The 15525-nt window shown below is 42.2% G+C and overlaps 1 protein-coding gene across 1 annotated transcript in view; it reads left to right on the top strand.

The window, feature by feature from the left end:
- Positions 1 to 15525, top strand: part of LOC149799378 (uncharacterized) — a 54388-nt gene that overhangs the window by 5082 nt on the left and 33781 nt on the right. The window contains exon 3 of the mRNA XM_089958711.1: positions 1599 to 1682. Within this exon, the coding sequence (XP_089814837.1) occupies positions 1599 to 1682 (84 nt within the window). The remainder of the gene's footprint in view (positions 1 to 1598; positions 1683 to 15525) is intronic.

Below are 15525 nucleotides of genomic sequence, written 5' to 3'. Positions count from 1 at the left end.
TGGCAAGTCTTTGAATTTTGCCACATCCAAATACGCGTAATTAAGCATTTCCGAGATGTCTGTGAAGACATTTTACAAGAGTATGAGTTAACAGAGGCTTGACATGTAGTAATTTTGTTTTGAAAGTGCAATTATTTCTATGCTGTTGGTCATATTTCATGTGTAGGAAATTTGGTTTCATGCCCAGTATACATATCCATTAATGTTTGAAGATTGTTTTTCTTTTTCAATATTTAAGTAAGATTGCTTCATAAAGCTGAAACATATTAATGTTGCAATGCAAATGATTTTGGTGACAGTTTAGTGTCTTTTTTTTCCATCCCTGCTTGTTTCTTTTAATTTGGTTGTTATGACTTCAACACATAGACACATGAGAAGAGTTAGGATCAATAATATATGCAGTACTACATTGAGATTATTAAGATACGAGTTGAGATCATTTAGATATGAGTAATACATGAGTTGAGATTATTAAGATATGAGTAATACATGAATTGAGATTATTTAGATATGAATAATGCATAAGTTGAGGTTATTATGATTTGAGTAATACCTGAGTTGAGATCATTGCGATATGAGTAATACCTGAGTTGAGATCATTGCGATATGAGTAATATGACTTGGGCTCATTGAGATAAATAGTAATACAAAGTTAGGACCATTAAGGTTAGTCATAATACACAAGTTAGGATCATTCAGATAAGATTAATATATGTGTTAGGATCATTTAGATAAGAGTAATAAATGGGTTGGGATCATTTAGATAAGAGTAATATATGTGTTAGGATCATTTAGATAAGAGTAATATATGTGTTAGGATCATTTAGATAAGAGTAATATATGTGTTGGGATCATTTAGGTAAGAGTAATATATGTGTTGGGATCATTTAGATAAGAGTAATATATGTGTTAGGATCATTTAGATAAGAGTAATATATGTGTTAGGATCATTTAGATAAGAGTAATATATGTGTTGGGATCATTTAGGTAAGAGTAATAAATGGGTTGGGATCATTTAGATAGGAGTAATATATGTGTTAGGATCATTTAGATAGGTGTAATATATGTGTTAGGATCATTTAGATAGGTGTAATATATGTGTTAGGATCATTTAGATAGGTGTAATATATGCGTTAGGATCATTTAGATAGGTGTAATATATGTGTTAGGATCATTTAGATAGGAGTAATATATGTGTTAGGATCATTTAGATAGGAGTAATATATGTGTTAGGATCATTTAGATAGGAGTAATATATGTGTTGGGATCATTTCGATAAGAGTAACATATGTGTTAGAATCATTTAGATAGGAGTAACATATGTGTTGGGATCATTTAGATAGGTGTAATATATGTGTTAGGATCATTTAGATAGGAGTAATATGTATTAGGATCATTTAGATAGGAGTAATATATGTGTTAGGATCATTTAGATAGGTGTAATATATGTGTTAGGATCATTTAGCAGTATATTCACATGTTGCTTGCAGTCATGTATAGTATCTTGACATGATGTGTCACAAAGTTAGAAATGTGTTTCTTGAAAAAAAATGGAAATATGATTTGTAACAGTTGTATATATATGATGTTTATTAAAGGAGGCGTTATGCAAGAGAGCGAATCAGCGAGGTTGGCGCAATAGAATTATGGGGAGCCTCACCAACACATCATCCAACAGATGAGTAAGTATATCCCCCTGTGCATTGTTTTTCAGATACATGTAGCAAGCTCTGGCTACATTGCCTAGAAATAGGTAGAAACTCATTTACAGGACTGTACATGTAACAAGCACTGGCTACATAGTCTTGAAATAGGTAGAAACTCATTTGCAGGACTGTAAGTAGTGAAGGGGGGCACTTTACGGTCAATGGGAATTAGCATTACAAGACCACTTGGGCAAGATTACCGTCAAGGGAAAATTAACATGGAGAAAAATCGTGGGTAAGATTACCGTCAAGGGAAATTAACATGGAGAAAGAAAAAATCGTGGGGCACTTTAGCGTCAAAGGAAATTAAACAGGGTGGGCCTTTATAGCGTCAAGGGCTTTCACTAAAGTGGGCCTTTATAGCGTCAAGGGAAATTGAACATGGGATTTTTTAAAAATTTTTTAAAAAAAGGGTAGGCAATGGAAAGGCTATCTCTTTTCGAGATATATGGCTGGCCCTGAAAAGGACCTTTGGGTTTTTCTTCTTCTTCTTTTATCTTCTTAACTTTTTCCAACATCTTCTTAATTTGTCCATCATTCCTTTCTTCTTCTTCTTTTCTGTTTCCGGCAGCCAGTCCGGGTGGCCCATGGCCCGGAACTTCTCTTGGATTTTCATCCAGTTTGTGTTCAGTTTTTCGAATTCATCCTTTTTTCTTCTATTTTCTTCGTCTTTTCTTTCATTGGACCACTTTTCTTTTATCTTCTTGACCTCTTTGGTCAGCACATTCCTCATTAGTTCTTCAGCTTTCTTAAGTTTTTCTAACCCCCACTTTGCGAAACACCAATCTGTCCATTCTACAACGTCTTCTAAAAAGCACCTTGCACTTGTCACATGATCTATTGCTTCTTTTAACTTACCCACTTTGACATACGGTGGGTTAATTAAACCTCTGATTCTCTTCTCCTCATCCTCTATCATTTCTTTCACGATGTTTACGGCTAAGTGCAGGCTCTTTACTTGTCTTGTGACGAAGTCTTTTGTCACTTCATACCTCCATTCCTGTTCAACCCTTTCTGCTACACTCAATCCATCTACCATCCAATACCAACTTCCCATAAGATCGTTGTATAAAGCTGAAGCTGCTGGCATCTTCTTGTTTGCTTATTCCGTAGAATGAGCTCCAATGGCCAACACTGTTAGTTTTATACTGAAAGTGCGGACGTGATGGAAAACATCCCCCTAAAAAACATAAAATTGATCTTACCTAGATCATGACCCAACAACGCGCGGACGTGAAGGAAAACATCCCCTACTTTTTCATTTCATTTCATATAATATAACCCAAACTATACTCTCCCCATTTGCTAAGAAACAATAAAGAAACCCATAATCTACTTTATCACTTACAAACACAAACACAATCACACAAACACTGACCCTCACATTTTTTAAAGAAAGAGTTAGTGTTTATATTCACACTACTCTACCTACACACATTGGCAAATCGATAGTTATTTCTTTTCTAGAGTATTGGGTAGCCCTGAAAAGGGCTGTTTTGTTTGGAACTTCATGGGCACCTGGTTAATGGTGGCACCTTCCAGGCCTGGCGCCACATACGCATCTTATCCCCCAGTTACTTTTTACCTTTTGGGGGGAGAGAGCAGAGGCAGGATATGTCGCTTCAGAATCCCAATTTTCGCTCTCTGGGATTTTGAAATTTTTTCTTCTCTCCTTTTCCTCCTCCTCTTCTTTGTTTCTTCTTTCCTCTTTATATCTTCTTTCTTCTTCTTCTTCTTTATATCTTCTCTCCTCCTCTTCTTTGTTTCTTCTTTCCTCCTCTCTTATTCTTCCCTCCTTGACAATGGCTTCCGCGGCCAGTTCATTTAATATGCGCCTGGCATATTCCAGATGCACATGAAGCTCCAACAGTTTCTCAAGTCTCGTGTTCATTTTTTGGTGTTGATCAATCAACAAGGGTAGCTGGACTGCCGAACGAGTTTCAATTTATACTGAAAGCGCGGACGTGAACTAAAACATCCCCCTAAAAACATAAAATTCATCTTACCTAGATCATGACCCAACAACGCGCGGACCTAAAAGAAACACTCACTTACTCTTTTATGCTACCCATTACTATTTTAAAATTTTTTATAAATCACTTCAATAGACTATCCACATTAGCAAAACAATCCAATCTAACTCCAAATATACACCTCAAAAACCCAAAAAACATTATTTTAATCTACTATCCTCACCAACTTACTTTAGCTCTTACAAACACAAACACACCAACACATACCCTCACATTTTTTATAAAAGAGTTAGTGTTTATTTTCACACTACTCTACCTACTCACATTGGCAAATTAATAGTTATTTCTTTTCTAGAGTATTGGTTAGCCCTGAAAAGGGCTGTTTTTTTGTTTTGCTATGGCATTCTTTTTTTAGTTTCTAAGAATGCGATGTCCTCTGAGGATAGACTTTCTGGCAATAGGTCTGCTTCTTCGGAAAGAGAAGAAGAACTCTTTGGTGTCGATATGGCAATCGACAAAGCCTCTGTCAGGTTCAGGTTGCTGCTGCTGCTGTTCTTGTTGTTGCTGCTGTTTTTGAAGTCTGTACTTCTCTGTCCATTCTTCTTTTTCCCTGTTCACTTCTTCTCTGAAGAGCTCTTCTATTAGGTCTTCAGTGATTTTTAACATTCTCACATTCTCTATTTCTTCTGGCTTCGGCATCAGACTGTGTCTGACCCTATGCAAATTCACGTAGGCTTCGTTGAGCTTAGCTAGTTTGGAGCACATCTTCTTAGGAGGATGAGTCGACAATGGATGGTTAGACTGGGAACAAACCGGTTCTTAAAGTTAAAGCGCGGACGTGAAGGAAAACATCCCCCCACACGGTTTTTTCGAGCCGCAACGTTCATGAGAGAGATAGTAAGAAATGAAAGAGCATCAATCCAACATTCTTATAGCTAAACAAAAGACAAAGGCATTTTTTTCTAAACACAACATTTTTTATTCAAAAATCACTTAACACTAAACAACAACATTTCTAACATTTTTAACAATAATCCAACACTATAACATCTAACAACCTTTTTCTAATCACAAACTTTTTTTTCTTCAAATACTAACTACTTTGAACAGGGCTGACAACGTTGTGAATGAAATTGTGATTTCCACTGTTGGAAATCATTAGGCCATTGATGGACACTACGTTTCCTAGCTTGAGACAAAAGATAAGCATAATGGTCACAAAACCATCGATCTACTTTCACATCGTTTCTAGCAGAAGAACGAGGATCGAAATGAGTCACTAAATGTTCTAAGGAATAGCCCAGGCTGCGATGATGCAGAAAATACACACAATATTGTCCACACACCAAGGAATCTGTGCCTTGTAATTTCACATTATTGAATCGGGTGGTTTGAGCATTTCTTCTCATAAAGTCAATGATATCGTCTTCCAAAGGGGGCAATCCGTACGAATCGAAATATTCCACACATCCTTCTTGAGGAAAGTAGACGGCTACCCAGTGGGTTCCTGGGAGATGACTGTCGTCCGTGTTGATCACGTAAGCTTGATGGTCTTTAGGTTTGCGATGAGGGAGTTCATCTTTAGCACAGACGACAGGATTCCAAGAAGCTGTATACGAACTGTGGTTCAAAAGGTAATAAAGTTCCCAGGTATCCATTGTTTTCTGTGTTGTTTTTTTCTTCTTCTTCACAGGTAATAATAAGTTGTCAATTCGATCCTGACTTTTTGCTTGAAAATGTCTGACGAATAAACGGTTATTCGTTCTGTTTCCTCACTCTGATTTAGGAGAGCTTCGATACGATGGATCTCTTGAGTGGTTAATGGTGGACAAGAATGTTCACGCAAGTCTTTATACCACTGGTGCAACACGTCTTTGTTTGAGATGAGACTCCAAGCTTCGTCCAGATACTCGTCCAATTTTTCTTCTTGACTCAACATCAGGCATTTATCGTGTTGAATTTGACTGGGATGATCGTTTTGACATCCATAACAATTTTTCTTGATCAATTCCGTCATTTTGTCAACCAAGTGTTTGGCAAAACAGGAGACTAAATGGGCTTCTTGTTCTGGCCATCTCGACTTCATCATGATCACTTCTTCTTTTTCCTCACATTCCATCTCCAAAGTTTCTCCACTAGGTAAAGAGGGACAACAGTCTTCCATGGTTTCTAGTAATCTAGGATGACTTCTCTCAAACTGTTGATTTCTATGGTATTATCGAATTCTGCATACAGGATGACGTTCACTGTCTCTTTCAGTGGTTCTGCAAACTGAAGTTCCACACGAATCTGGCCAGATTTTATAGGGTGGAAATGTCCCTCGTCGCTGCCTTGGTCTGGAGTGAAATCGAAAGCCCACAGAGCGTAGCCTCCTGCATAATCCTCGTACGTAATACCGTGACTGGTGTTGGTTCCTAACTGTCCGGTGGCTTCGTACAGGGACAAGTACGATCTCAAGTAATTCTTCTCTTTAAAGTCAGGTTCTAAAGGTCGGGTACACAAGGTTTTGCCATCGCGACTGACTTCGATTTTCTTCACGTTAAAGTGTTGAAAGTTGAAAGGATTTTGAGCGAAGGCTCCGTTGAAGGCTGAATTCGAGACCATACCAAGGATCAAACGTTTGGGTAGCTGTCCTTGGAACAGATGATCTTCGATCATGGAATGATGTCCAACGGGAATGGTGAACGTTTTCACTTCCACGCGTCGTATGGGATACTTGGCGGTCGTTCTGCTCAACGTTTGACTGATGTCGTTACCTACTTTGGGTAACACTTCCACGCGTCGTACGTAGAGTTTGGCCTCTTCGATTTTGCTTTTAGGAGCCTTAGCATCCTCAGCCAACAAATGGAAAGCGGTACTGCTACGATTCAGTCTCAAGCGGACATTGACTCCGTTCAGCAAATATTTCTCTTGCAACCACATGTCCAAATGCAAACGATCCATCAGTTCTAAACTCTTCTTATCTAAGATTTTGAGTTCTCTTTGCTCAAAGCCGCTATTGGTTCCATCTACAAGGTCGAACTTGCCCGCTTCGTCAGGTTCCCACAGCACACAAGCATTGAGATGGGTATCCTTGGCATCTATTCCGTACGTCAAGAGATTTTCCAGGTAGGCACGGTAAGGGTAAGTATCCATGCTGCTGCTGACCAGTTTGTTATTCAAGTACAAGTCCACTCCACTAAACAAGGAATGCATGAAATTGTTGACGGGAGCTATATTCTCAGTGTCATCTACTGCACCATCATCCTTATCTAGAACTTTGACTTTCAAGTACAAGTAACTGCTATTCAGATCGATGTAATCTTCGGGCTGTCCTTTGATTTCAAACTCGATGGGAGCTGAGGCTGTCAATGAGGAGACGGGATGAAATTCCACCCATTGAGATTCTTGCATCGTCATCATGGTGGGGGGCATGGCAAACAGATCCAGTTCCGTCTTGGAACAAGCGCAAGACTCTCGGTGCATCATTTTTTCTCTGTGTTTCAATAATCGAAAACGTCTAAGTCTCGAACGGTTCTTCTTTTCTTAGCCTTTCTCGCTTGAAGTCTGGTGAAAGGGTGTTTTCTTCGTCGTCTCTTTCTGCCTTGTCCTTGCTGAATGCCTGACTCGGTAGCGTGCAGAACATTTATAGGTGTGTCTCGTCGGCCCAAAATGTCTTTGCCCGTTTGCAGCAAGACATTTTTGCCAGCCCTCATGAAGGCTTCTTTAGGGTTTTGTTTGTCGATGATGACATTTTGGAGAAATTCTTTGCCTTGCGTCAGTGCCGCATCTTTCAAAGCGTGCAATCCGCGTGTCACCATCGGTTTCAACACTGGGGCCACCGAACGAAAGGCCGATTTTAACATGTCTCCTAAACCGTGTCCTCGCTGTCGAGCAACCCCTCGGTACACTGGATACATGACTTACTTACGAGTCGTGAGAAAACCGTTTTCGAAAATGGAGTTTCACCGTGACTTTTCCTTTGGTGAATGGAATATTTTGTCCCAAATCTCCTTTTATAGTAATGTTGACTGTGTCCAAATACGACTTGCTGACAGGTAAATAGTGAGGATGGACAAATTCGCGGTGGACGTGGTAAGTGTTTCCACCTTCCACGTCAGCGTTTGCGGCAGAATCCACTTTGAAAGGAATGACACGCAGTAACGGTACGGAGGTGTGTCCCACCACGTTGTACTCCACCACATCGGAGTACACGAACATCAAATTCAGTCCTTGGTTCAGTTCTACCAGGGTACGAAAATACTTGGCAAAAGAATCGTTGTCAGAAATGACTGGTAATTCACCTTTTTCTTGTTCTACTTTCTTCCTTAGCTCCATGTCACCGCCCAACATGTCAAACAATTCATGACAAAATAAGAAAGACATGATTTTGGGCCCCTCAGGAAATTTCATCAGGAAGCGACGAGCTGTTTTGTGGTACTCCAGGGTGACACTTTTTTTGACACTTTCCAAAGCTTTCAGAAACACACTATTAAACCTGGTGGCTATGGTGTTGACCAAATGTTGACCACTAAAATAATAGCCTGGGGGAATGAACAAGTGATAGGTGGTCCACTTTGAATTTGGTGTACGGGTTTTCTTGTCATATTTGCTATGGGTATCCATCCACTGCTGCATTTGCTCGTCATGAACTTCCACATCAAATTTATTTTGATTGGGAAGGACATTGAGGACTTGGGTCGGGTGAATCATTTCTACTAAAGCCACTTCCCAATGGGCTTCGTGATCTAAGGGGATGGCTTGAGGTAATTTGGCCGTGTAACAGCACAACGTGTTATTGGGAAACACCTCCATGGAACTGTCACTGGGTAAGGTCAAGTAAAATTGGTTTTCGTGACTCATAATTCTAGAGTTCTGTGGCTGTCCGAGGGGATATTACTGGACGTCAGAGGCGTGTCTCCACCCAAAATGGGGTTCTGGTTGTTGTTGGAGTGGTGACTGGCACTGGCACTGGACACAACGTTCCCGTTCGAGGAGAATTTCAGGGAGGGATTGGGAAGCAGGTAACCGATGCAACTGCTCAATAAAATGGTCCACAATTGTTTGTCTCCTTGTTGCAAACTCAAATTGGCGATGGCTGCCCCGATGACACAATACACCACGAAGATTTGGCAGAAAAAGACGATTTGCGTTTTAGGCACACGTTCTCCACACCACACCCACAAGGGTTGTTTTTGTAAATCTTGCACAGAAGAACTAGGGGAAGAAGGAGTGGTCGACGTAGCTGCGTCTGCTGTGTGAAAGGGCATGATGGTCACTTCTTCTTTTTATAGTCGATGACTTGCGAAGCGTCGATCTAAGAATCGAAACTGGGTGGATATCCTTTCCAACGTACTTTGACTTCTTTGACACGTCGTTTGCCCACTTTACGGGTTCTGCGTTCGAGAATGCTTTCGATGTCGTACACGTCGTCTTCTTTTTTGGTGACACGTTGTAACTCGGGCAAATAAAACGTTCCTTTGAGCACTTCTCCGTTCATGTCTTCCAATTTATAGACGGCAGGATGACGGCCATGCACTCGTCCAGTGACGCGAAACAATTCGGTCGTCCAGTTAGGTAAGTAACCTTTGTCGAAAGTGCGTTTGGTTTTGCCAATGCGCACCCAATCTCCTACGGTCAACACTCCACTTTTCTCGGGGACAGCCCTTGTCGGGGACGTACCGAACAGGCGCTCGAACACCAGCACTTCGTTGTCGGGAGTCACGTCTTGCGGGGCACGTCCGATGCTTCGATGGTAAGATTGGTTGTACGCTTGCACCAGGTGCGGTAAGATGTCGATGTACTTCAGAGTGTGGTGATGCGTAAAATATTTCCACATGCGTTCTTTCAGAGTATGTTGAAAACGTTCCACGATGCTGGCTTTGGTTTCGGGATTCTCGGTGGTAAAAAAATGAATGTCACGTTTCTTTAATTCTTTTTGGAAAGCTTGGTTCAGAAATTCGGTGCCTTTGTCCGTTTGCCATCGAAGAGGGCGACGACCGCTTTGTTTCAACACCCGTTGCAGGGCTCGCACTAACTCGCTGCTCGATTTGGAAGTCAAGGGCACGACCCAGGCAAATTTGGAAAAGACGTCGATGACACAAAACAAATATTTGTAGCCGCGATTGTAGCTGGCCAAATGAGAGACATCGGCTAAATCGGCTTGCCATTGATGATCGATGCCTTCCACTCAGGTGCGACTTCTGGCAAACTTGCGTCGAATGGGTTTGTGTAAAGTGTAGGTAGCTTGTTCTTGTAACCATCGTTGCACTTGAGGTAAACGGAGACTTTTCAGTCGAGTTTTGGCAGCACGATACAATTTTTGAACTCCTGCATAACCTGCAGGATGTGAGGGATCGTAGTAAATGCTGGCTAAGACTTTTTCCATTTTTTATTTTGTGTTGGCGTGTTAATAAGTCACCCACTCTTCGGTGATGCTACTTTGGGTGGGTCGAAAGGGTGGTTTGGAAATGGATTTACGTGTCCGATGGGCTACGGGAGTAGAAGTCGAAGGTAGTGGTGGTGGTGGAGGTGGCAATGGAACGGCTTTGGTTTTCTTTTCTTTTTTCACTTCTGGTTTCCCTTCTTTCTTTTTCACTTCTGTCGAAGGAGGTGTGGACATCATCTTTTTAACCCAAGCTTTCATTTCTTCTCGTTGGGGTGTGGGGGACGGGGTCAACAAGGATGCTGCAATCTTACTCGAAATGGGAGCTGCTGACGGTGTTTGAAACACTTCGTGCATCTCTTCTTCCTCAGGTCTTTGTGGGGTAGCATCTCTGGTGACCCTTGGGGATGGTATTGGTGGTGGTAATGATGATGATGATGGTGCTGGACTTTTCATCAAGGTCTTAAAATCTTTCAGAGTGGGTAAAGCTGTTTCGTCTAAAGCTTTCTGGTGAAAGAGTTGCAGTCGTTGCAAGAGTTGACCGTACTTTTGCGATTTTTCTGTTTCGGACAAATCTTGGCGATCCATCAAGGACTGCAATTCGTGTTGTAACTGGGACATCTCGCTCAAATTGGGATTGGGAGGTAAATGCGGGGTGCGTTGTTATTGCCACCGATGGTATTCCATCCATCGTTTGTAAGGCACTAAAGCTAGTTTTCGTCCTTCCATGGGGTTGTCAGCGGTCGATTCTGAGATCTTGGGACTTTCGAAGGCCTTTTTATCTGGCTCCCATCAGTCCTCCCAACATGGTTCCCAAGACTCCTTTCAGTATGGGGCCTAACAAGAGAGGTAAAATGCCTCCACGTTGGACCAACATCTTCTTTTTTTGACGAATGGGAATTTTCTTTTGAACCATTTGGCGAAGAACGTGACGATGTTTGCCTAAGCATTGTTTCTGGTGTTTGGACAAAGGGATCGTGCCTTTCAAAACGTTCAAACAACATTCGCACACGGTATCGATGACCTCTTTGGAGGCCGTTTGAATGAGTTTTTTTCGTAGGGGTGGAGAAGCTTTGGACAGGACAGATAACATGTCCCCATGTTTGGCTAAACGTGGTGGCAGTCCTTTCCTTTTCTTTCCTTGGGGTTTTCTGGAGGGTGACATCTTTGAGTCTTCAGGAGCACCAAAAAACACTGATATCCTACTCGGTCACAGGCCTTTTTTATACTGGAACGCGTCGCCATTGATTGTCTTTACGTCGTATCAGTTTGAGGACAGGCATGACACGTCGTGCAGGGGTACGTAACGGACTAAATCGAGCCAGTTCTTGCTTGGACAAATCCAGTAAACTTTGTAACATGCCCGATCTTTCATGGACTTTGATTTTGGGAGAAGGTACTTTGTGAGCAGCAGCCACTGCCGCTAAATTGGAAGGTCCTGCCACTGGGGAAGTTCTTTTGGGGGTCATCAACGGAGAAGTTCTTGGTGTAATCAACGTCTCCAAGTACTCTTCAGTTCCTGGTGACATCAACGGAGAAGTGGACAAACGTGAGGCTGTCGGAGACGCTGTGGCAGGTCGTGGTTTGCGAGTGTAAGGCTGCGTCCTGGCCGCAGTGCCTCTCTTGCGACTAGTTTTCTTCTGTGGACTTTTCTTTTTCTGAGGACTTTTTCTCTGTTTCTTTTTCTGGGGGCTTCTTTTCTTTTTCCGGGGTGGTGTCTGGTAAGAGGAGGGTCCCGCCACTGGAGAAGTTCTTCTCTTTGGGGACTTGGTCTTTTTCTTCTTGGGGCTTCGTTGGACTTTTGTCTTAGGGATAACTTTGGGGGCATTAGGATCCCATCTTAAGAGTGAGCGAATGATGACCCCTCCTAGAGTACCGCTCCCTCCAGGTTTCAAAATGATTTGTTTTTTGGTTTGAGTGTCGATGCGGGGATCGGCCAGTTGGACCAAAGCGACTTTGTTTCGATCGAAAAAGCGTTGGGTTTGATGAGGAATCTGAATGATTCCTTGGAGTAATTGACGTGCCGTCACCGTGAACCATCGTAAGACTTCTTTGAGACTAGCTTCTAAGACACGGGCTCGTGTTTGTGGATCTTTTTCTCGACTGATGCCATACAAGGCACGAATCAATTTGACGGGAAGATGCGACTGAAGGGACGTCATGTTCACACTGTGTGAGACAGACGAAAAAGGGTCTGAGGTTTTTATAGATTTTTTTTATGGGGAGTGAAATGAAGTCGAGGACGGAGACGTGTACAGGACAGGCCCTCCGTCTTGGCACCAGTGGTGAAACAAGTGGGTACGAAATCGCAAATCCTCGGGGGTCGTAGGTTTCAAATCGACGAGTAAATAGGCGTGTGGTGTTTGAGTGGCATCGTCGTACGCCTGAGTCAGCCAAGGCGTTCCTAACTGTTTGGCTAAGACTTGCACTTGCGATTTATCTCGAGGGCTTTTAAACAAGACCACGTAATGCGCATTGAGACTGATGGTGCGATGGGCTTTACTTTGTTGAAACAAATTTTGGGTGATGTAAATGACACTGGCATTACGGTGATGCCCTTTGCGCGTGAACCACAATTTAATTTCTTCTTCGTCTTCTCCTAACATGTCGTCGAAAATGACCAAATGGGTTTGACGGGAGTCAGAGACGATGCCGTCGTCTTCTTTAGGAATGCCTTCCACAAACACGATGGAATCGCCTTGACTTTCTCGCAAGAGGCTGTACGCCGATTGCCACTCTTTGTAACACCACACGATCCGTTGAGGGGGCCAATCGATCAAATGATGTTTATGTTCGATCAAACGTTTGATGAATTCGGTTTTGCCAGAACCGCTAGGTCCAGCAATGAGCATGTTAAAGGGATGGCGAAGATACAAAGCCTCCCAACTGGCACGATCTAAGTGTTCGTCGATGACTTTGACAGTAGAGGAAGAGGGAGCAGAGACAGCAGAGGTAGCCATGGTGTGAGAAATGTCACTTGTGACACGAAAAACAAACAAGACAAGAGTTTATATACTTTTTTCAGAACACGTTTATTGAATGTTTCAAATATGAACACGAAAGACAAAAATACATACAACCCAAATAGTGATGTACAGGAATATAAAACACAGCAAAGCGATCAAAGTGGAATATAAACAAGTGTCTGTACAACATGTTTTGGGTAACCAAGATGTCCTAGGGACAGTGTGTAATGTTCTTACAGTCTCTACATGAGGTATTGTCACACAAGTGTCCTCCCGGAATGACCTTTCAGGAATGTCCATGACAGTCCTGTCCTGAAGCGAGTGGTTGTTCTCGGTGACGGGTTCTTCTGGCACCGTCACTAACACAGGTTGAAAAGTAACTTTTTTCCTTGAACAACTCTTGTGCATACTGGGCCACTTCTTGGGTCCAAGCCTCAAAACCCCCCTTTTTCCAGTCACGAACATCTGTCCAATGAGGGTGTAAGTCACAAGCTACACACACATCGTCATACACGTCTTGGGTAGCTAAAAGTTGACGAATCTTTTTTTCCTGTTGAGGTCGAGAAGTATCCAGATGAAACCGCAAGGCTTTGAGCAAAAGGAGTTTTTCGTGACCATTTAAGGCCATGGAGGTGGTAAGTACTGATCGTAAAGAGTCCACAAAGAATCGGCTGGTAAACGAAATCCCAAAAAACAAGTCACTAAGACACACACCACTTGTCGTCCCAAATTGAATGGATACAGTTCTTGTAATAATCGATGGTAATGATCCACGGTTTGAATATGGTCATTGAGTTCCTTCCACGGAATCTGTTGGATGACATGTGACATAAGTCGTGGCATGGCAGCCTGTTTTTATAGTCTCTTTGTTTCGGAAACAATACACGTACTTTCTAGCCAGAGATCTTCGTTCTCCAGTAGGGAATCTAAATCTTGCATACTGTAACCGAAACTTCAGAGTTCGTTTAGAAGTTTCCTCTTCCTCTAAGTAGATTCCACGTAAAATATGTTGATAATCCTTTAACTTGTCTTCCTCAATGTATTGCTGTAGGTGAATCTCGAAGTAACCAAAATAATGAACATTTCGATCATTCACTAACTCAAAGTGTTGAACAAGGTCTGACCACTGAAACAATTTCTGACGAATCAGTTCTCTTATACCATTCAGGTACCAGTGGTTAAAGATCTGGTGACGTAACGGATGCAATTGTTCTTTACGTTTGACTTGTATTTTGACCAGCTCTCGGTAAATGCGTTCTCTCAACTCCACAGGCAAAGCACGAATGTTCTCTAGCAAAGTATCCATGAATAGGTCATACTAAATCCTCTTTGGTCTGACACAAGAAATGTACTCTTTGCACAAACATGGTTTCACTTCAGTGTCGAATTTAAATCGTTGAGTCACTAATCTACACATTACAATTCGTTCAGAAGTTTCCTCTTTCACTAAGTTGACATTGTGTTCAAGATGTTGGTAATTCGTTAACTCTTCCTCTGGAATTCGATGCAGTACGTTTACAATGATGTAACTGCAATCGTCCATACCAAACCAATCCTTTTTAAAACTAGAGGATCGTTGATCAATGTCTGTCCGATGGAACACTTTCAATTGAATCAATCCTTGTATAGCTTTCAGGTACCAGTGGTTCAAACACCGGTGACGTAACGGATGCAATTGTTCTTTACGTTTCACTTGTATTTTGACCAGTTCTCGATAAATGCGTTCTCTCAACTCCACAGGCAAAGCACAAATGTTCTCGTGTAAAGTATCCATGAACAGATTATTATGGTAAGAAGTTACTTCAATGTCTCTGTCCCACTAAGGGTAAGTAATGACAATTCGGTGACCATCGAGCATGTTCTACGTAGGCCGAATCTTGCGGTTCCCAGTGGTGAAGTGTCACATCGCAACTGAAGCACCTGACTTTATCTCCTTCGCCCAAGTAGAAAAATCCGGCTCTGGCTAATTCTTCGGGGGTCGGTCCTCCCAGATACTTAGGCCATTTTCCTTTGAACTATTGAAGACGATTTTCAAAGTCGCAGTATTCCGACAAACGCACAGGAAACGAATATTCGTCTTTCACAGGTTCGTTTCGATGAGGGTTGAGTGACATGGGTAGGAGTTTGCTCAGGGCTGGATGACATCCGTAGGGAGGCAAACGTGAAGGTCGACATTCCCCTTTAAACCCGGTAAAATGTCTAAGAGGACGAGCGGCATCGCTTTCGCATCCCTCAGGTTTGACACGCACAGCATCACTTTCCATGATAGGGGCAGTGAGAACAAAGTTCCCATGATGCTTTACGGCATCGCTCAGGTCACAAGGTACAGCATCGTATCCATCGCAAGGCTCACAATCGCACTCGTCTGCAAACTCCGTTACGCAATTACAATGGTAACCACATGGACAATCGCAGTTTCCTTCCGGACATTTTCCGTCGCAATGCATGGGTCTTATCCATCCAATATTAGTCACACTAGAGGAAGATACAACTTTTTTACAATCCCCAAACTGGAA

Source organism: Sinohyriopsis cumingii, chromosome 5 (genome assembly GCF_028554795.1).
Source record: "Sinohyriopsis cumingii isolate HCF-2022 chromosome 5, ASM2855479v2, whole genome shotgun sequence".
Taxonomy (NCBI): Eukaryota; Metazoa; Mollusca; class Bivalvia; order Unionida; family Unionidae; genus Sinohyriopsis; species Sinohyriopsis cumingii.
This window is presented reverse-complemented; position numbering and strand designations above follow the sequence as displayed.